This window comes from Orussus abietinus, unplaced genomic scaffold (genome assembly GCF_000612105.2).
Source record: "Orussus abietinus isolate OABI.00-Male unplaced genomic scaffold, Oabi_2.0 scaffold36, whole genome shotgun sequence".
In the NCBI taxonomy this organism is placed as follows: Eukaryota; Metazoa; Arthropoda; class Insecta; order Hymenoptera; family Orussidae; genus Orussus; species Orussus abietinus.
In genome coordinates this window covers 116926-139140 of record NW_019394241.1, presented here as the reverse complement: position 1 = coordinate 139140, position 22215 = coordinate 116926, and the positions used below count along the sequence as shown (strand labels likewise).

Sequence of the window (22215 nt, the reverse complement as noted above, 5' to 3'; positions counted from 1 at the left end):
CAGTGGTTGGACATCTTAGACTGAAATTCATGACTAGTCCTTACAACCACACCTGTATATCATCTCCCTCGTAACCGAATTCAATTTTGATTTTTTCACCAACCAATTTGCATAAAGGGACATTTCAAGTGAAATACCAGTCTTGATCGGCAAGACTGAAATTACTGACCCTCAGATCAGAGTCGAAGCTTGCGTTCCAATGAAGAGATAAATCGCACGAAATTGCGACATTTGACATCTACTTTTAGGACTATTGACTTAGGATTACTGACAGATATGAATAAGAAAATATTCCCTACGACGCTTCGATTAAATCTCCTCAAATGTGGAAAATTTGTCTATACTCGTAAACTAAGCCATGTAAATTAAATAAATGTGTAAATAGTCAAGAATCGATTTCCTACAATGGACTAGGCGAAATGTTAAAATCCACCTAAACACTATTTCTGACAATGTTTACCGGTTATATGCTTATCCAAGAAATGTGTTCAACTTGTCATGGGCGCCGGCCAAAATGATTATGTATCACGGCACACTTAGGTACCTGAAAACACTCAACGCCTTTCTGGATTATACACAATTCAGTCCACCTCCGGCTTGATACATTTTCCCCCTCGTAATCTTTTATCACCTTATACAAATCCCCTGCACGTCCAACTTTTAATAAGAATAAAACCTCGAAGAGGGAGCGAGCTAGGGGGTCAAGGACTTCATTTGTCTGATATTCTCCCCAGCCGAGGTGGCAGAGAATTCAATATTTTTATTATTGCCGAGGACTATGCAGGGGTTAAAGGAAAACGATGGTCGGGAGAAAAAGTCGAGACGAAGTCATAAAAACGTCAGACCTCTTTTCGCGTTGGCTCTTGGTCCAGGGTACTCTAGGGTGCGGTTAGGTGGAAATAGGCACTAGGGCGAACTGCTAAATTAGCGAGTTGCGACCCTTGCTCTCTCGAAGATTTAATGCTCTCGCCCCCCAGTGGTATTTTTTAGCTCCGAGCTCATCTAAGAAGTAAACAAGAAAAATAAACAGATCGATGCCGACTGGTGACAACGTTACCTCGAGGAACGGTGAACTGTGCTAACGTAACCGCGAAAGAACTGAGCCCTAAAGAAGATCGATATTAAGCGAACGTATGAATTGCCCAGGCACCACAGAACATGGAATATCCGTAAATTAATCGTATATAAATGTTTATTTTCAACGATGTTGATTAACCTTTGGTAGATGTCTACTAGAGCTATTATATATTTTGTATGCGTCAAGAAATAAGTGAATATTTGTAGATCAATAGTGGATATATAATTTTCATCTACAATAGACATAGATATTTATGTATATCTATTAGATATTTTTTTAGGTGGATGATAAACGATATACGTTTGCTATACCTATAGACCTAATTTAGACGATTAATTTACGTATATTCCACTTCATGGGTTGCCTAAGTGGTTTCTGACTTAGGATCATAACTTGGGTAAAGAAGTTTAGATTTGCTCGTACTAGTCGCGCAACGAAGAAATGTTGATCTCGACTGTTACTAACTTCGACGCGAAATAAATCTTTATTTATTTGACTATTTATTTCAACGGGAGGATCGTAACAATGGTGCGGCCGCGGAACGGAAGAAATGACGGAAAGGAAATACACGAGATGAAATTGTAAAGAGTCGACTTCGATTTATTAATGGTCAGTGCGGATTTAATTAATTTCATGAGGAGAAGACACGGTTGATATATCTGATATTATACTTTATTATATTATATTTTATTCAACTCGCGAGGGCGAGTTGACTAACCGCGGCGACGTGCATAAATCACTTTTTCCTTTAATCGTTTTCAAAAGATTAAAGAATCTTGGACTGCAATTATTATACCTGAATGTACTCCCCACATTTCGAAATATATGTTGGAATATTCTCATTATCTAATAATTAAGCTTTATTAAAAAAGTTGGTCAATTTGCCCCGGTCTCCCCTATCTCCACGTTAAAATTACACGAATCGACTCTTGATCTGTGTTAAGTCTTGAGCGAATGTCCAGGGCCTCTAATTGTCTTCCATCAATATTTTGCTTGCACAGAACACGAAGTGTTCCTTCACATATTGCATTTAGAAATCGAAGAGTGTAGACTGGAAAAGGTATGGCGATTTCAAAAAGAAGAATGGCATCTTACCCTGGCTTTCAACTTCAGCCGACACAGCTCGGACTGATCCATCGAGGTGGGACCCTGGAATCCCCTGGAAATATTTCCAATCCGATACCTTTCATCCCTTTGCAGAAGAGGACAAAAAATATCGCTAGAAAATCCTATCGATACTAAATCCAGCAACCTATAAACACAATATTTTGACGAGAAAGTACTTTCCTTATTGTCTTTAATCCAATGCAAAATGGGTACTTCCGATGAACCCTCCAATGTAAATAATTATATAAGTAGGAACGATATATATTACTAAAATAATTCACAAAGAACGACGGCTTTAGTAGATGGTAATTGTTTATTTATATCCGTACGCTTGGACGAATTTAATTCCCAAATAGTCTCATAAGAAAATAAGATTTTTGCCTTCCTAGAAAGAAAATCTCTTCTCGAGTACAGGTGCATTTTGTGCTTTGGATATCGATAATACTCAATACTTTTGTTCCTCATTCGGCATTACTGAACCATTTTTACCGAAGTTCTATAAGATTGTTAAATGGGGCGCATTTCGTCTTCGCTTGTTCTTTTCGAGCTTTCGTGTCATGAATTTTATCCGGCTCTAGATAACGCGTATCGAAACCCTCGTTTATCTCGGTTGTACCGGTATCTCATGCGATTCTACAGAAGCACACGAAGCTTTATATCGCACACCCTAGAATTGCCCTAGTCGACATGCAAGAACCGAGGTCACGAACGTCGTACGGCCTTACGTTTGATGAATCCTAAAAGTTCACCGCCGGTACATCGTTGCACATGCATGGACTCCCCTCTTAAAAAAGAGAACCGGAATATCGGTCGGATTTTTCATCCACTTTTTAATTAAATACCAACTCTTTTAATGACCGTAACGCGTTTGTTCCTTTGTAACAATAAAAACATGAAAGTTGCCCCCATGCCTCGGTCAGAAAATGAAATTAATTTTAAAGCCCCTCTGTGCGTTTATTTTTTTANCCTAGTTACTGCCAATCGATGGAAAATGTCGAGAAATAAACGTTTGTTTCTTTATAACAATAAAAACTGTTGAAAGTTGCCCCCGTGCCTTGGTCAGAAAATGAAGTTAATTTTAAAAATATTTACCTGGTTACTGCCAATCGATGGAAAATGTCGAGAAATAAACGTTTGTTTCTTTATAACAATAAAAACTGTTGAAAGTTGCCCCCGTGCCTTGGTCAGAAAATGAAGTTAATTTTAAAGCCCCTCTGTGCGTTTATTTATTTATCCTAAAATTCTTCAAGACGAATAAAATATTTAAAAATATTTACCTGGTTACTGCCAATCGATGAAAAATGTCGAGAAATAAATTAAAATTTGTACTCACCACCACCGTCCCGCTCTTGCTTGTGACTGACAGAAAATGTCACAATTTACTTATGTTATAGTACGTAGAGACAAGCGATTCAAGACAAGATCGGCTTGTGTTCCTGCCCTGAGTGGTAATTGCCACGATCACCTTAACTAACCTAATTATACATACAGAAACCAAGGAGGGTATTTTAGCAATTTACCCAATGCTCGATTAAAGCGTTCAACCTTTCATTGGTTACCGTGTACTTAGAAAATTATCCAGTTCTAGTCGTTAGATGAGATCTCGTATTATAGTTAAGATGCAGAAATAAAAAAAAGTTAGAAATCAAAGAACGGTATATCTTGGAATCCACCGACAAAATGTCACCATTAATTGGCCTCGACATCGACTTTCCAAGGGAGCAAGTGTACATCCACATTTCGTTCTCAAGGCGAGCTTAAGTTTATTGGCAACCTCCGCGCTTGTACATATATACACGTGAATGATACACCTGCACCGTTGGAACGAAGTACATACATCTTCCTCAGGTTCGGTTTCTCGTTTACAACAGCTCGACTTCCTATTATAATAGCTCTTCTCGGCGAAGGCGGCTCTCGCGATTGCTCCACCTAAACGAAAGAATTTTAGGAATCGCCGCGAAGATCGACAAAACGACATAAGTCAAAAAGTCCCCATCCGTTGGAAGATTCTCCGCCAAGGAAGCTTCAATTCGACGAAACTACGACATCAACTTCACGTAGCCAGAATATCTCGAAAACCGTCTTCAAATAGTTGGACGTGGCCAAATTGCATAGAGGATGCGAGCTTTCGAGCTAAATTGATGCGCGATTCAGCTTGTCTTCGGCATGACGTGAATGCAGCTTACCACTGACAGACAGTAATTATTTTGCATACCCGTACGTACATAATTACCGTATAAATTGTACGTGCTTTGGACAAGCCATGGGTAGCGAATGATCGAGGTCAAAGATTCTAATCGAATGCAGCTATAATAGTATTCGGCGTGAAAATTAATAAGAATTAATTATCGTTATCGACCTGGACCATGTTAATTACATCGTCTCAAATTAGGAAAAAATTAAATTACAATATACATTTTATTTTCTTTTAAATTATTTTACTAAAAATCAAACTATTTGGATAAAGGAAAGGGATAGTCGCCATAAAGAATTACCCTCTTGTATTTCTTTGAGCCATTGCAATTTTCTCGGAATTATATTACATCACGTACGTGTATCGTATTACCGGATTAGGGTGGCACTCTAGGTCTTGTTTTCTTACGCCCACTACGGAATTCGTATAAAGTAACGAAATAACTAGGCCATCTTTACCGCCTATTAACAGAAAAACATAAATTTCCTACCTTACGCCTTTCGCCTATTACTGACGTTACATTGTCTAAAATAAGAAAAATATCCGATTGCAAGTGAGAGAAGAAAAATACCGTTGAAATGCATGCGAAGAGATTGACAAAAATCCGTCAACGTTTAATGAGTACATTTATTATTTATTATAATCCGGAAGGATGCCTTTCCCCAAATGTTGAATCACAGCTGAATGCGAGTAAATTTAAAACGACTTCCTTAACAAATTCGCAACGGGTTATTTTTCAAAGCTTATCTTTTAAAAACGTGTTAAGAGCCACGAGGTTTTCGAACAACAAACATAAAAGCAGGAAATTAAATTTCGACAAATTGCGGAATGTCCTACTCATCTTTCGGTGTACCTGTACCGTCATACCTTTACACGTGCCGTACTTTATACATCATGCGTCCTTGTTGTCGTTATAAGGACTCATTGTTTGCGCGAAATAAGTGGGTATCCATTAAACACACAATGTATACGTCCTTGTATATCTACCGAGCCCCTTCCTGGAGGAGATAGAATGAGATTAGTTACTTCGGCGTTCTCGCGCAGAGGCTCGAAAGACAGCGACGTTGTATCGGGGGAATAAAATCGTTCCCCCCGAGAAATAGGATCTTGCTTTATCCTCGACTGGCTATGAAAAGCAAAGACGAGAAAATTACCTTGTCTGCGTCGCCGTGCTTCCACGTCCTCTCATTCGGTGCGAAATTCTTATCGCTCCTGTTTTGCGACCTTTCGTCATCACGTGACTATAAAGAGAAACCCAATATTGTGTCGAGATAAATAGAAGCTGATAAGAGAACGTATGGTATAATTACTCGTTATCGACCTTCACCTTCCACTTTCTCAACAGTTCACCGAAGGTACTCATAAATTACTAGAAATTACCGACATTCCCGACCCCGAAATACATTTTTACATCGTGAAGCAATGGTTTTCGCATTAAGAAAATTTTCGATAAAAATGAATGCTCATGACTAGTTGCAAGATTTTGAGTATCTCCATGATACTTCTTCGATTCAAGTGACTGCAGACATTGTATTATAATTTTCTTGTTGTCTTATGTAGTACTAGCATCCCCGTCGCGGTTATATGCTCGCGATATGTAAAATACGAGAATTATAATTTTTTTTAATGTATTTTTATTACATGTCCATAAATTAAAAAATATTTCTATACATATTTATAAATTATTCTATGCTACTAGGGTACATCTTGTTACAGTTGTGATAAAGAAGGACAGTCCTCTGATACGGAGCTTCTTATCGAGGATCTAACCCGTGTCTGTCCGTTTGTTCTTTAGCCGCCAAGAAACCTGTCGACCGAAGAAGGAACATTTCTGACTGGATAGGCATCAGACCTCGAGTAAGGGAAGAAAATGGTGTCCTCGGCGATACTGGGAGCTGCCACTGGCACCGGGTTGGCCCTGGTTGTCGCCATGACTATCGTGGTGTACCGATACTACGCTGCCAAACGCAAGGGAAAACACTGGAGTGATCTGGACCGGTGGAGGGATCCACCACCCACAAAACCCCGACAGGAGACCCACTATCACCATTCTCATTGTGCACCCACCTCACGTGTCCTGGACTGCTGGAACAAGCCACAAAACAATTACTGTGCCGTGCAATCTGAAGTAAGTACGCCTAAGTACACCGATCACCTTCCCTTAATTAGAGGGGGTACAATCGCAATGTTATCTCGACCGTTTACTCTACTCACCCAAGGAAAATGAAATTGCGACGCATTCACTCTACAATCCTGTAAAAAGAAACTTTAGCAATGGAGGCCATGCAGACAGATCTAACAAGAGTATAGTAATTAAACTTTATGCGTTAAATAATGACTCGGTTGTCTGTACGGCGGCTTTACTGCTAAAACTTTCGCCTTTATCTTATCATTGTGCTGCACAGGATCTTGGGTTATCACCCACGTATTGCAGCAGCAAGGAAAATCATTTTGACTGAGTCAGTGGAGTATGAGATCGAAAATTGAAACTGGCGTTGTTCGAACTATGCTCTTAAAATGATTACATCTTACATCTACCGGAAAGATGTCTTTTTCGTGTCAACTTTTCGAGATGACGAAGAGATATCTAAGAAATGTCTAAGGTTCATTTTGCTAAGTATTATATATATATATCTTGTTTATGAAACTTACCTCTGAACCGGGTGTACCGAAACGTTAGAAATTTGAGGTGAATGTGGGGGTCCTAAAGAAGGCCCTGTCATTCATGAAATTTCATTTTTCATAAGAAATTTAAATATATATATACATTCATATATATTATATATTAATAAAAATAATTGACAGATCGGTAAAGTAGGTCGCTCAGTGTTCGAAGGAAGAAATCTTCGGTTTTCGGAAGTGTGGATACAGATCCAATCGGTAAAAGTATCTAATAGTGAAAATACGAATAGTAAGGAATCCACGGGAATAGTGAAAATGTCACTTAACAACCGAATATCTAAATTGCAAAATTACATTCTTCAGATAGTTTCCTTTTTATATTTTCGTTATGCCCTGAATCATTACTTTGTGTCTAAATCAGAAGATAGCAATAATTGGACAACTCAAAGCTTTGGTACCATCTGCAGTTTAATAGCAATTTTTCGAAGCTCGCTGATAATTCGGCGAAACACCAGCAGTTGTTATTTCGCAGTTAGAATATTTTACCGCGATTCAATTTTTGTATCATTCGTGTTCGTAGGTATTTACCTGTTGGAAACATTACCGACCGCCCTTTGTTAGCCCTTTCACTACTTCTTCCTTATCAGCCACACTGCTGCCTGATATTATAATTTCAAACTCAGGAACGAAAGTTCCCAGGAGTCGGTAATAGAGAATCCTTGAAGCTCGATACGTCGGTAAAGGAAGATTTCTACTCTGTTCACTCTGTCGGTTCTATTTATGTTACATCTGTAACAATGTCCCTTAGAAACATTCAACTATAATGGCATTAAAAAAGAAAAAAAGTATTCGTGCTTCTTCATCTTTCCCCTTATGTTTTTATGAGAAATTCTTATGTTTTAATACATCTCAATCATATGTGCGTAATAATCATAAGGTACGATATCTTTACACCATAATATTTTACTCATATTTGGAAGAAATCATTATGAACACAGTTACTCGTGCAATGTTCCGGAAGAATATCTTTTTTACCTTTACAAGGAGTGTAAGTGGAAAACTTTTTAGCACGTGACAAAAGGTAAAACACTGCTGACCTAGTTTGTCGCCTTAACGAATGCAAACTGATCTAATTGCCAGCTTGCTGAGGTAACCAGCGAATTGCAAACACCGGAGCTTTTAATTGATTTTGACCCATTTTTTAAACTCCGCAAAAATGAACTGTGTACATACACTACGACCTGTGTATGTACACAGGTCGTGTATACACTTATAATAACGAACTGACACTCGAAACATTTATTGTTATCGCTTTTATCTAGTACTCTATTTTTCAAATTGTAGAACATGTACGCATTGTCTACGTATTGTATACTATCCTCTTTGGTCGTCCACTGCAGTCGATATCCATCGATTATCTATATACGGCTGGCGTCGACATTAAGCTAGATTCACACTATCCAACATGTATCCGTTCAGACACGTGTCTGTGCTGACCCGACAAAATATTGTAACAATATTGTATGTGTTTCTATGACTTTGTTCACCCTGCGTATAGTGTGAATAGTGCCATTAAGGTGATGTGAAAGTGACGTCGAAGAGGTTTTGTTTATAAAGCTTTTCTCCCAACTAGGTTTACCGAATAGTTTGAAACTTTACAACGTGAATAGGAAGACTATAAGGAAGGTCCTGAAACTCATGAAATTTCAATTCTTTTCAAATTTGTTTACAGGTATTTTAAAAATAGTTAATAAAAAATGAAATTTCGGACCTACCTTAGGGTCTCCATATTCACGTTTTAAAGTATGAAACGATTTGAGACATACAGTTTGTGGAAAAGTTTTATGAACGATTGAGCTTTCGGATGCCACTTTTACATCCCCTTAAAACGCATATTATAATGTTTTGTTGGGTTGACGTCACATGTCGGAACCGATAAGTGTCGAATATATAAATAAATAAATATATCTATATTTATATAAATGTGCATGTGCTGAGTTATCAATTTTCGAGGAGGTTAAAGATTCACGAAATGATTTGCTACATTGGTACACTGCACGGATTAAGCTTTTATCGGCCGAAAAATTGCGAAAACAATATTAATAGGTCAAAGTAAAATGCATATTATATATTTGAAAATAATTGGAAACGAGGATGTGCATCTCAATCCTTCGATTGGATGTACGCCACTTTCAAGACCATTCCGTCCTTTCGATAAATTTTAGGCTCACACTTTTTCCTAATAAGCAACATTGGAGTTCGTTCCGTAGTAGCACAAAATATTTCTCCTATATTTTCTATATATTTAACGAATATCCTTCATTTTGTAAATATTCACCAGACATTTGAAATATTTGCAAAACGTTTACTTTAGAATATTATCTCTATAATATTTATATAATATTACCTCCATGTGTTTTCATGATATTTTCCTATCAGATATACAAAACATTTCGTTTCATTTTAATACAAGTATTTTTTAAATATTATCTGCCGAATACATTGTAAACGTTTTAAAAATATTTAAAATAAAAATCACACGTTTTGCTCCCATAATGAAATACCGGAACGGAAATATTAGAAGAATTTCTCGTGTTTTTTGATACCAAATGAAGTGTCCGATAATAGTCGTGAAGTAAAAAATGTATTTTTATTACATGTTCATAAATTAAAAAATATAATTTCTATATATATGTCATTGAGATTTTCAACTAATATTTCAAATATCTTCGAATGAAATCTACAAGAAATCTTAAAAAATCTGTCGCTTGAGATATTTAGCAAGAGATTACAAAGAAATATTTAAAAATTATTCTATCCTACTAGGGTTCTAATAATATGCCGTATCGCACGGCACACGAATAAAGCGTCGGTCGACCGAAATGTCACGATAATAGGATCAATACGACAGAAGGAAAACGGATATTACGTACTCGACGACAGATGGATACGAGGCGAGAACATGACCTTTGAAGAGGTTCCGGAAAATCTGTAAGCTTCAGCCCTAGGGCATTTCCGGAAAAGCAAAAGAAAATAATGAATAACGTAGTTCTTGAGTATTTCTCCCAGAAGCAAGTTCAACTTTTTAAATGTAGAGATTTTAAAGTCAGAGATTGAAGACCGAAAAGAAACTCGAAAGAGTAATTTCGAAGACAAACGCGGGATTTTCACTTGTGAGTAGATGAAGTTTCGAGGTAATCTTGAAAAAATGGAATGAAAGGGTAAAAAGAAATAATTGATCGGATCGAACTTCAACGTGGCGTTTCCTCCTAGAGAACGAAACGCCTTTTCCGCTGGTTACTTCGAGGTCTTTTCCGTCGACACTCACACGGCGTGGATCTCGAGTTCCAGCCGAGAATATAGAATCTGGAATTGCGGATCGATACAGCACTCCGGCGATAGCTATCCTAGCTTTCTAAAGCAACACGTAAGTGGACTAACGCTGCAAGAACCCAAGTATTTTCGAATAAATTCCTGCAGCCCCGTGATCGATAATTAACAGTCGCATACAATTATCGATCGGATTGCGATTATTAAGAGGGAAATGTAAAAATGCATGTTCGACATAATACACCAATCGCATACAATTATCGATGGAATTGCGATTATTAAGAGGGGAATGTAAAAATGCACGTTCGACATAATACACCAATCGCATACAATTATCGATCGAATTGCGATTATTAAGAGGGGAATGTAAAAACGCATATTCGACATAATACACCAAGATCATTGGACGAGGAAATCATTTTTTCCGCTGTAATTTAAATTAATGGAAAGTGGGAAAGGATTATCAATCTAAGGAATTAATCGTTATGTTAATGAAGTATGTTTATTTAATTCCAATTTTTTGTCGCGTTTGCCGGAAGGTACTTTTGTGAAAAATGCGCTTGGAGAGCACTCATTATAAGAAGAAACCTTCCCCCGAGCGAATGAGTACAAAGGCAAATGTAAATTACATTAAAAACTAGATAAATTGCTTCCTACTACAGTTCTCTTAACCAAGATCATGTTCAAAATATTAATTTAAATACACTAATCAAATAATGTGGAGCCATTTCAAATGTGTGTAGAAGGGTAAAATAAATAGTTATTAGGTTAGGAACGTTTTCGAAAATAGATGCAAAGTTTAATATGCACTTGAAAATTCATACGTTTATCTCGAATTAAATAAAATATTAATAAAATTAAATAAAATTATACTAATTAAATAAAATTAATAAATTTAATTCTAAATAATAAATCTCTGGAAATATCAAAACTTTCGATGTTGGTCGGCATACTATTCGAAGTTTTTTAAACAAACATCGTTTTCTTTTTACAAAGCATCGTACCACGATAACTTAAAAATGTTTTTCAATATCATCCCCTGTAGTATAAAGGCCTTGTCGATACAATGGTGAAAATCGCTTTCATCGAACCATTTCCAACGACCTTCTGCACGGGTCCTCCTTCAAATTGGGAAGACGTACAAGCAACTCGTGACTATAGATCCAAGATATAGGAGAAATAATTCAATTTGCTGAGGGTACAGTCGCAAATGGCGATGTGCGCTGGAGCGTTGTTACGCAGAAGATGAATGCCTGACCTTCCAACTCTGTTCCTCTTCGACAGCATCCTGAAACTTGGGTAGCAAGTCGATGTAATAAGTGCTCATATAGGCTTCTTTCAAATCGATCATGAGGATGCCTTCCGTCTTAAGCAATGGTCGTTATAATTTTTTTAATGAATTATTAATGATTAAAGCGACTGACTTTGACATCTCTCGCCGAGGTCCCGCCGACTCGAAACTGTATATAAATTGAAAGGCAATCGAATATTCAAGAAATTATCTTGAAATTGTGCAATAAGCTTCACCATCCTATCGATAGGAAATGAATTTATTACGTATGCAACGTGTTTCACCCTGACTACAATAGTCTCCTTTGGCCCAGATTCATAAGTCCATTAATACGCCATCAGATCATAAGTATAAATACAGGGGAGATTAATACTAAGCCTCGCACTTTTTTTTGATAGCACGCTGCAACTTTGATAACAGGTCAAGGCATTGAGTACCCATTACTGCGCTACACAGTTTTTTTTTAATCGTGAGGATTCCTTCATGGTCTTAAGTAATCCTGGCCATGACTCTTTTAACAGAGCAACTGACTTCAATTTCTCCTGATGGTGTATTCGTTTGAAAGATATTCCCTATAAAGTGTAAAACAATTAAGAGAAGTGACATTCGCTACGATTGAAAAACAATTGAATGTCTAATAAATCGTCCCTCGAAGCCGTGATATCGGTTTTACTCTCCTGATAGCCACGAGAAAATACATTTATGGAAATGGATTCGTTATGTATGCAATGTGTTGCCATCGACCTCGGTACTCGCCTTCCTCCCAAGTTCGTAAACGCCTTAATGCGCCATCATCAGAAGTATCGAAAGTATGAATACAAATTCTTTGCTCCCTCACGAAGGCTCCCTTTGTCCCCGTACTCTCGCGGCGTATCTTCAAAATAGCAGGCCACTTTGACAATGAATCATTCATGAAATTGCTTCTCAAAATGAAGGAGGTTGTCGCCGAGATATTAATTTCTTCCGCCATCCGTGGGGCAAAAGCTCCGTATAAATGGCCGAGTTTGACGACAAATCGAGCGCGGAACGACAAAGCGGAAATGGAAAAAAGACGTAGGTGGACCGTCACCCTGGGGCGAATTTTTTCGAAATGGCTGGGGAGATATGTAGCATGCCGCGAACACCGGAAATACGTTGGGTATTAAACCCCCATCGGTTACTAAGATCGATATGGTACGCGCGACGTGACTGAGCATTCGATTGCAAAATTTCGAATCAGTTGTGGTCTTCCTTCATTTCCTGTACGTATGTACTGGCAAATGAGAGCTGCATATAATGCGAAGGAATAAAATAGAACGTACGATTGAGGAATTGATATATATTAGTAGCTTTGAAACCGCGATGCCGATCTTGTTTCTTCGACGGGGACTAACAAGAAAATGATAACGTGCACCTTACCAATCTTATTGCTTCGGGCATATATGTAGTATATCAAAAAATAAAAGAGACATATTTTTTATAAGTGCTAATTCACGAGTTATGACTATAAGTGTTAACGTTCACGAGTTAACTATTCATACTCAGACGGTGGTCCGTCTCTCCCGAAATGATCTTAAGGGGTTGTACCACTTTGAAATTTTCAAAAAATCAAAAAAAAATTGTACGCCTTTATTTTACGCGTTTATACTTTAAACGCGTTTTTCTTAAAACTGCATTTTAAAAATCGGTGGGCACTCTAGCTCCGCCAATTTTCAATCAATCGTCTTGATTCTTTTTTTATTTTATTCGCGTTTTTTATGCAACATTAATTAACGAAATTTAGGGAAAAATACGTATCTTACCTTTCAAATCGATGCCATTTCGTGAAAAATGCATATTTTTGAAAATGGCTACGTTTTTCGCTGGCTTTTACGCTACAGAAACTAATTCTTTTTCGTTCATTGATCTAGCTTAAACCTGGACTGAGTTATCGTGCCCACCGCACGATCATCGATTTTCGCAGCGCTCCGGTAAATCGCCTTTCAAGCCGCCATTTTTGTAAATAAAAAAAAAATTAAAAAATATTTAATCGTTTAATAGTAGTATAACACCTTACTGTACTCTAATTTGGATAAAAACGTTTTAATTCTTAAAAAAAAAATTCTTGAAAGACCGTAATTTTTGGGTGGGTCAAAGTGGTGTAACCCCTTAATTCTAACCCTACAGAGGAATAACACGTTGAAAACGTATACGCAAGTAGACCCCCCGCGAGCGGAAAACTCGAAGATTTACAACAGTCGAATAAACCACCCCACCGCCCATAGGGTTTTCTCCCGGAAAACTCAGCCTCTTGACCCAGGTAAATCTCGTCTCGTCTGGTCGAATCGCAATCCCGTCCTCTATCACGAAGGAGTAATCCATTCCGCCCAGGAGAATCTCCTTTCGATACATATTATCTACCACGAGCGATAGAATCTCTCTTACACCCGGGCGCGCTTTATCGAAGCAGCAAACTCGTCCTCTCCTTGGCATCCGATATCGAAGAAACAATAACCGTCCGGAAACCCATTTCCCCGAGTTAAAGACCCTACAAACATCGACCTTACCCCTCCGTCCCCGAGTACAAACATCCCATACGTGTACGCCTAAGAGAAGGAAGGCGCGTTTCCTCTCCAAGCCATAAAAATGGCCGACGCCATTTCCCGAGGTAAGCGTCGATACGTTTCCCGGTCTCCCTCCATCAATTCCTCCTTTCACGGTCGCCTCCGCGTCTTCTTTATCTAATCTCCTGGTGCGTTCCGTGCCACCCTAGAAACGCGGAAGCCCGACGGGGTCTCGGGGCGAGATTCCGAAATTCGGGACGGTGGTCCTCTAGGAATCGCCCCTCGACCGAGAAACCCGGGGGCGCTCGATATTTTTTCACGCGCCTTTTTCGGTAGGGCGCCCTATCAGGTCGAAGGAGGTGCGATCGGACGAAGGACGCGAAGGGAGAGAGAGGGAGAGTAACCTGTTGCGGCGCACGCATACGCTCTCCGTTTCCCCTCCAGGTCGACCCTCGACCTCCGTCTCGCTCGCGCGCCCGCGCTCTGGGCGCTCTTCCTCTCTGTCTGGGGGGAGGACCACCCCCTCGCAGGCTCCGCGTTCCGGCGCCACGGCGTCTGGCACGACCGACCGTATTCCACCCGCACGCCCCAAACGGAGCACCGCCGCAGTCGAGGAGGGCAGGGGTGCGTGGACTCACCTGATCGGACACCTGCAGCCGCGCGGCGGATAGGTGCAAGGTCAACCTGATTCGCCTCTGGGGTGATCACCAGGGCGAAGGTAACTGGGGAACGCGGACGAAGAGCGGAGGTTGGCAGAACGCGCGGAGTCCAAACGGTCGCAGTCGCCTGGTGGTGCTCGTCGGGTAGGGGTGGCGAATCAGCTGTGGTTGGAGACACGAGACCAAGAAACCTGTGGACGAAGGATCAAGAAGGGGGATCGAAAAAGTGGCGAGACGGTAGCTTGCAGGAGGGCGAGAGGTTTGGGGAAGAGCTACGAAGTACTCGTTGAAGACAGTGGAAGAGGCAGCAGAGCGTGGGGTTGAAGTCAACGAGGTACTCCGGGGAGGGAAACCGTTTCGCTTGGAACGGACCGAAGGATCCTTCGAACGTATCAGGGGAAAGACGCCGATTAAAGGATAGGTGCCCGTCGCTCGAAAGCCGAAAGGGGAATTCGGGTGATCGGGCGAGATCAAGAAGGGATCGAGGGGAACACTCGGCATCCATTCGATAGCTCTCCTGCGACGCCAAGACCTCGAAGAGTACCATCCACGAAGAGATAGGAAAGATCGGGCTCCCCGACGCCGTCCAAACGGACCGGGCAACCCTGGCCGACGACTGTTAGCTACCCTCTAGGGATCGATCAATTCCGCAGGTTCCTCGGCCTAGGTGGAAGAATAACCGATGCGTTCAGAAGTCTCGGCAGAGTAATATAACGTCGCTCCGGGTCGTCGGCGACCGGGAGACCCGTGCACGTTGTCTTCGTTGAAGGAACTCCATCGACCTAACCAGACCATCGAATCAAGATTCTCTTGGAACATCCTCGTCGGCTGACGAAGGAGGAAGCATTTCTTCCGATAGAGGGTCAAACCAGGTTTTACCGAGACCGAACGAGTGCCCTAGAGGCACGATCCGGGGGGCCCGTACACGTTGTCTTCGTTGGAGGAACCCCATCGACCTAGCCAGACCATCGAATCAAGATACTCTTGGAACATCCTCGTCGGCTGACGAAGGAAGAAGCATTTCTTCCGATAGAGGGTCAAACCAGGTTTTACCGAGACCGAACGAGTGCCCTAGAGGCACGATCCGGGGGGCCCGTACACGTTGTCTTCGTTGGAGGAACCCCATCGACCTAGCCAGGCCATCGAATCAAGATACTCTCGGAACATCCTCGTCGGCTGACGAAGGAAGAAGCATTTCTTCCGATAGAGGCTCAAACCAGGTTTTACCGAGACCGAACAAGTGCCCTAGAGGCACGATCCGGGAGACCCGTACACGTTGTCTTCGTTGGAGGAACCCCATCGACCTAACCAGACCATCGAATCAAGATTCTCTTGGAACATCCTCGTCGGCTGACGAAGGAGGAAGCATTTCTTCCGATAGAGGCTCAAACCAGGTTTTACCGAGACCGAACAAGTGCCCTAGAGGCACGATCCGGGAGACCCGTACACGTTGTCTTCGTTGGAGGAACCCCATCGACCTAGCCAGACCATCGAATCAAGATACTCTTGGAACATCCTCGTCGGCTGACGAAGGAAGAAGTATTTCTTCCGATAGAGGCTCAAACCAGGTTTTACCGAGACCGAACGAGTGCCCTAGAGGCACGATCCTCGGAGTCCGGGCACGAGACGGTGGTCTTGGACAGCCTCGCCAAAGTGCCGGACAAGTTGTCCGAGGTCTTCGGGGATGTCCTGGGCCTAGCATGCGGCCGAGGGGGCGGTGCCGCCGGAGGGGACAAGAGCAAGCCTTCGAGCGGCAGCGCCCCTAGCAAGATGGGGATTGTTACGGGCGTTACGATCATCAAGAGTCGCTGGGCCCAACGGGGCACCAGGTCATCCCTTAGCTCTACCACTACCAACGACAGCGCCGACAGCAACGCTTCGTCTACGGACTCGGAGGTAGGACTAAGACGATTTACGCGCTGACTTAAGCTAATCTTTTTCGAAAAGTTGACCGTCGAAGTCACAATTATCGACACTGCGGTAATACAATTTATTCTCGTTGTTGCCTCCGTCGGTATGAAATGCGAGTTGGACTCCTGAAATTCATTGCATCGTTTTTACCCAGGAAGTTAAGGGGGTTCGTTACCTCTTCTCGAATACAGACCTACTCTACGACTGGGTGTCCCGTTTAAAATTCCTTTTTTTTTTCTTTTTTTTAACTCGGATAGCCTTTTTATTTTTCAACCAATTTTGAAGACATTTTAAATACAGTATTTTGACGTTATAAAATTTTTTTTTTAGTGCTAAATGGCTACATTTTGACATCAGCTTAAACATCATAACGGAGAGTGAAGACCATTTCGTCCTGTCGGCAAAATGTTCAAAACATAAATGGATTACTTTCAAACGTAGACATGTTTTGGGTGACAAGACATTTGGGTTTACAATTTTATTCGAAATTGTTCTAGATTAGATTAGGTTCCTTTGATCCTTTACAAAATTCTGATCTTGACTGATTTACAAAAATGATGCGGTATCACGACGTGGCAATGGTATCATTTTTTAATTAATGTCAGAATGTAATTTATTAGGGAAGTGTCAATTTACTATATTTAAATTTTCATAAAAACTGATTAAAAAATTAAGTTATCCGAGTTTAAGGAAAAGAATTTCAAGGACACCCTATTTCCTTACATTCTTACATTTATTCTGAGGCTTTTATTCATTTGATTATATTTGATAAGACGTAAATTAAAAAGAAATAACAATTTCTTCTCCATCAATAGAGCTTATGAACTTTAGACAATTGTTGAATATAAGTAGTATTTGTATTGCAAAGCATGCAATCGTTACGAAACTGAAGCGCTACAAATTGTGGAAACGGCGAATGCCCTTAATTATTTTTTTCCATGGAGGGTAGCTAGAGAGGCTTTCCGAAATAGCTCCCTTGATTTGTCCGAGGAAGAAAGACCACGGAATGGGCGAAGCCTTAATAATCCACCTATTATTGAAAATATTCGGGATGTAATAACCCCAATAAACCAGTCGCAATTCCCTGCCGCACCCCTCTAAGCTCGGTACATACAGAAATATTGCAGATATCGGTCGTTGTGATTAATTTGGTCGCGTTTCAGAAATTATTTACTACCATTATATCAACTCGAAGAACAATATCAACATAAAAAAATATTTGTTGGTATTCAGATGTTCAATATTTAAATTTTAATTGTATGTACTTCGTTTAGTGTACGTATGCTCTTTATTTATCGCCATTATTATCAATTGTGTATCCTATTCTTTGCTTTAACTAACTTAAAGATCCTAAAAACATTTATAAAAACCAATATGCAAAATTCCACGTATGTTCACCTAAATTGGCCAATAGAATCGTAAATAGAAAATTTCATATTTTTCTGGTGAGAAAATAAAAGAAAAAAAAATCATGAAAAATCCGTGGACGTTCTAATCTATTCTAAAGAGCACATTTAGAGTTGTCTGGTTTTGAAATGTTGATACATGTCGTTGTTTGTTGTTGTGTACATGTTGTACCAAGGTATTAGGATATTTCCGGCACAATATCTCGGAATATCTTGGCTTCTGTCCATAAGTGGGTTAATTAACAGGTTAATCGTCTAACATGATCTTCAATTTCACGTTCTCAAGATTTGAATCGGTGAATAGTCACTGATTGTCGTAGGTACAAGTAGGTGTAATTGAAATTCAGTGAAGTGTCACTGATTCTATCACGGAGACCCGCCACGTTGATCGAATCAATACTCCCCCGTGCAGGAATTTAAGTACAGCTAAAATGTCTATGAGAGCAGTAATATGTCAAAAATCTTTCATATCGCACTTCCTCCACGAGTTGCGCAAGGACCCGATTGGAAAATAATTTCTTAAAGAAATGCTTTTAGGTAATGCTCTCGAGGGTACATTCAGGCGGGGATACAGACCACTTTTTTTTTGTAACATACGTTTATTGCTGCCAAAATAAATACAACTAGGATAGCATACAATAAACCTTAAACGTATAAAAAGGATAACAAAACACAACAATTTACAAAATAGACTAATGGCTCCAGGCGAGCACGCGTAGTCTTAGACCTGTTGCGGGTTAGTACTGCACATAATGATTTGTTAAACTAATAAAACTAAGTATGATTACTTCTACGATTAACTGATTACTAACGTATAGAAAAGGCAGGAAAAAACTATACATTTATTTTAGCGAAGGGAAGCAGAGAGAGGAAGAGAATGACGGTATTATAATAAAACTATTAAAAATAATAAATTTTAACGTTAAAAAATAAAAATAAAAATATTCTCCCCGGCGGGGAATCGAACCCCGGTCTCCCTACTATTTATAAAATGCCGTACTAAATAAGAAAAATTTTTTTTCGCATTTCGCATTTCGACTAACGTAGTTCAACTATTTTGTGGTGGACCTTCCGTTCTCGTGTTACGTTCTCTGAAGCGTTAACATATAACTGTAGATAACGTGTTTATAACGTTATTCCAGGTGTTCATATTAACTTAACTTATTTCTGCTAATGTTTATCATGGGATACCGACCACTATACTACCGAGGATGTACGAATGAACGAATGAGTGAACAAACAAGTTTTATTCCATATGGATACGCTAACACTTTATGCACTAAATCCTAAACAGGATATATGTTTCTCTTATATGATTTCCCCATAATACTACTAACAATAACTACAACAAAATTTTGATAATTTTTAGATTTTCTTTCTGGGGAAGGTTGTCCTAAAAGGGTAGAGAGATTGCGATCTCCTAGGAGTGACTTTTTTGTGTGAGGGAGGTCCTCTCTTTGATCAAAAGTCCTTGGGGTGAAGAGAGGGTATCCCACGCTCTCACTCCAACATCCGATCGCGCACTGGGCAGCAAAGCGAGCACTCACGCATAATGCCCGCTCGATACGTGCACTACCGTGGGAGGTGCAATTGGAAGCCAAACCTCGCCGCACATTCCGGGCAACTGGAAAAATAGCCGCACTCGGTAGGCCTATTCTCGAATTCGCAACAGCGGACGTCGTTATCGATAGCTCGTGTTGTTCCAATTAGCTAACTATAACGACACTTGTCATTACGAGTTCGAGAATAGGCCTACAATGCTCCGCACCGACGCTGTGGGTGTCTCGGAAATCCCACACAGGCACCCCACTCTGATGCGTCTCCTACCCAAATCCTATAGGTTCTGAAGGGTGGCCGTGGGACACCACCCACGAACAGGAATCGACCACGATATGGAACTTCCACCGCTACCTTCTCTTGGTCAGCGCGCCCTTCTTCGGCGACGACTAACTGGGCCTACCAGCCTGGCCAAAGTCCCTGGATTGCAGCTCGCTCCTCTGCAACTCTAGGCTTATGATTTGGGCCTACAATGATTCGCACCGACGCTCTGGGTGTCTCGGAAATCCCGCATAGAGACCCCGCTCTGATGCGTCTCCTACCCAAATCCTATAGGTTCTGAAGGGTGGCCGTGGGACACCACCCACGAACAGGAATCCGCCACGATATGGACCTTCCACCGCTACCTTCTCTTGGTCAGCGCGTCCTTCTTCGGCGACGACTAACTGAGCCTACCAGCCTGGCCAGAGGTCCTGGATTGCAGCTCGCTCCTCTGCAACTCTAGGCTTATGATTTGGGCCTACAATGATTCGCACCGACGCTTTGGGTCTCTTGGAAATCCCGCACAGGGACCCCACTCTGGTGGGTCTCCTACCCAACACCTATAGGTTCTGAAGGGTGGTCGCGGGGCACCACCCACGAACAGGAATCGACCACGATATGGAACTTCCACCGCTACCTTCTCTTGGTCAGCGCGCCCTTCTTCGGCAACGACTAACTGGGCCCGTCAGCCTGGCCAAAGTCCCTGGATTGCAGCTCGCTCCTCTGCAACTCTAGGCCTATGATTTGGGCCTACAATGCTGCACACCGACGCTCTGGGTCTCTCGGAAATCCCGCATAGAGACCACGCTCTGATGGGTCTCCTACCCAAATCATATAGGTTCTGAAGGGTGGCCGCGGGGCACCACCCACGAACAGGAATCGGCCACGATATGGAACTTCCACCGCTACCTTCTCTTGGTCAGCGCGCCCTTCTTCGGCGACGACTAACTGAGCCTACCAGCCTGGCCAGAGGTCCTGGATTGCAGCTCGCTCCTCTGCAACTCTAGGCCTATGATTTGGGCCTACAATGCTGCACACCGACGCTCTGGGTCTCTCGAAAATCCCGCATAGAGACCACGCTCTGATGCGTCTCCTCCCCAAATCCTATAAGTTTTGAAGGGTGGCCGCGGGGCACCACCCACGAACAGGAATCGACCACGATATGGAACTTCCACCGCTACCTTCTCTTGGTCAGCGCGCCCTTCTTCGGCAACGACTAACTGGGCCCGTCAGCCTGGCCAAAGTCCCTGGATTGCAGCTCGCTCCTCTGCAACTCTAGGCCTATGATTTGGGCCTACAATGATTCGCACCGACGCTCTGATGCGTCTCCTCCCCAAATCCTATAGGTTTTGAAGGGTGGCCGCGGGGCACCACCCACGAACAGGAATCGACCACGATATGGAACTTCCACCGCTACCTTCTCTTGGCCAGCGCTCGCAATCTCAGCGATACTCAGAGTCAAAGGGATATTCTCCACTCTCGCGGTTACCGGTGAACGCGAGAGTGCGCGCTCTATCTAATCGATATTCCCAATTTTCATAATCTTTCTTCCGAGTCTGAGAACGTTCTTGCTAAATCGAATAGGTTCAATCGCCGGCTTTCCACCCTCCATTCCTTTTACCGCGGGAACGACAAGGAAGGTGTTATCCAATCAATCTTTCGGGTCGATCAAGTGCACCCAGTCTGTACTTCCGATTAATCACAGCTTGAGAAGAAATAGCGTTACGGTGTAAAACTCGTGCGAAAGCTAGCGAATCAAAGTGTACGACTCCTCACGTTACTTCATTCCGCTTCGTTAGTTCTAAATCCCTCTCGTTTATATTTAATCACTTTGAGGAAATATTTTCTCAAACAGCGACTCCCTTGGCTCTTCCAGCCCTTAGTACCAGTTACCGTTTCATGAGAAGTAAGATGAAGTATTCCTAAGAAATAATTACTATTTATAAAATGCCGTACTAAATAAGAAAAATTTTTTTTCGCATTTCGCATTTCGACTAACGTAGTTCAACTATTTTGTGGTGGACCTTCCGTTCTCGTGTTACGTTCTCTAAAGCGCATCGAAGTCTTCTGAGGTATTTTTACTAAAAAAGAAAAATTTCTTTAAAATATAAACTCGATTGATTGAATTTCTTATCAGATCAGTCATTTGATACGTGCAGGAAAGTAAATTGAATTAATGAAAAATATATGGTGATGTACATATTTCGAATCGTTGTTTCTCTTTTTTTCTTCAGCTGCAATGCTTATACCTGGTACTTCTCGCATTTCGACTAATGT

At 41.2% G+C, this 22215-nt stretch overlaps 1 protein-coding gene across 1 annotated transcript in view; it reads left to right on the top strand.

The window, feature by feature from the left end:
- The window catches only part of LOC105703946 (synaptotagmin-6), a 120194-nt gene that overhangs the window by 73028 nt on the left and 24951 nt on the right, over positions 1-22215 (top strand). Inside the window, exon 2 of the mRNA XM_012432761.1 lies at positions 6175-6507. Within this exon, the coding sequence (XP_012288184.1) occupies positions 6250-6507 (258 nt within the window). The 5' untranslated portion in view covers positions 6175-6249. The remainder of the gene's footprint in view (positions 1-6174; positions 6508-22215) is intronic.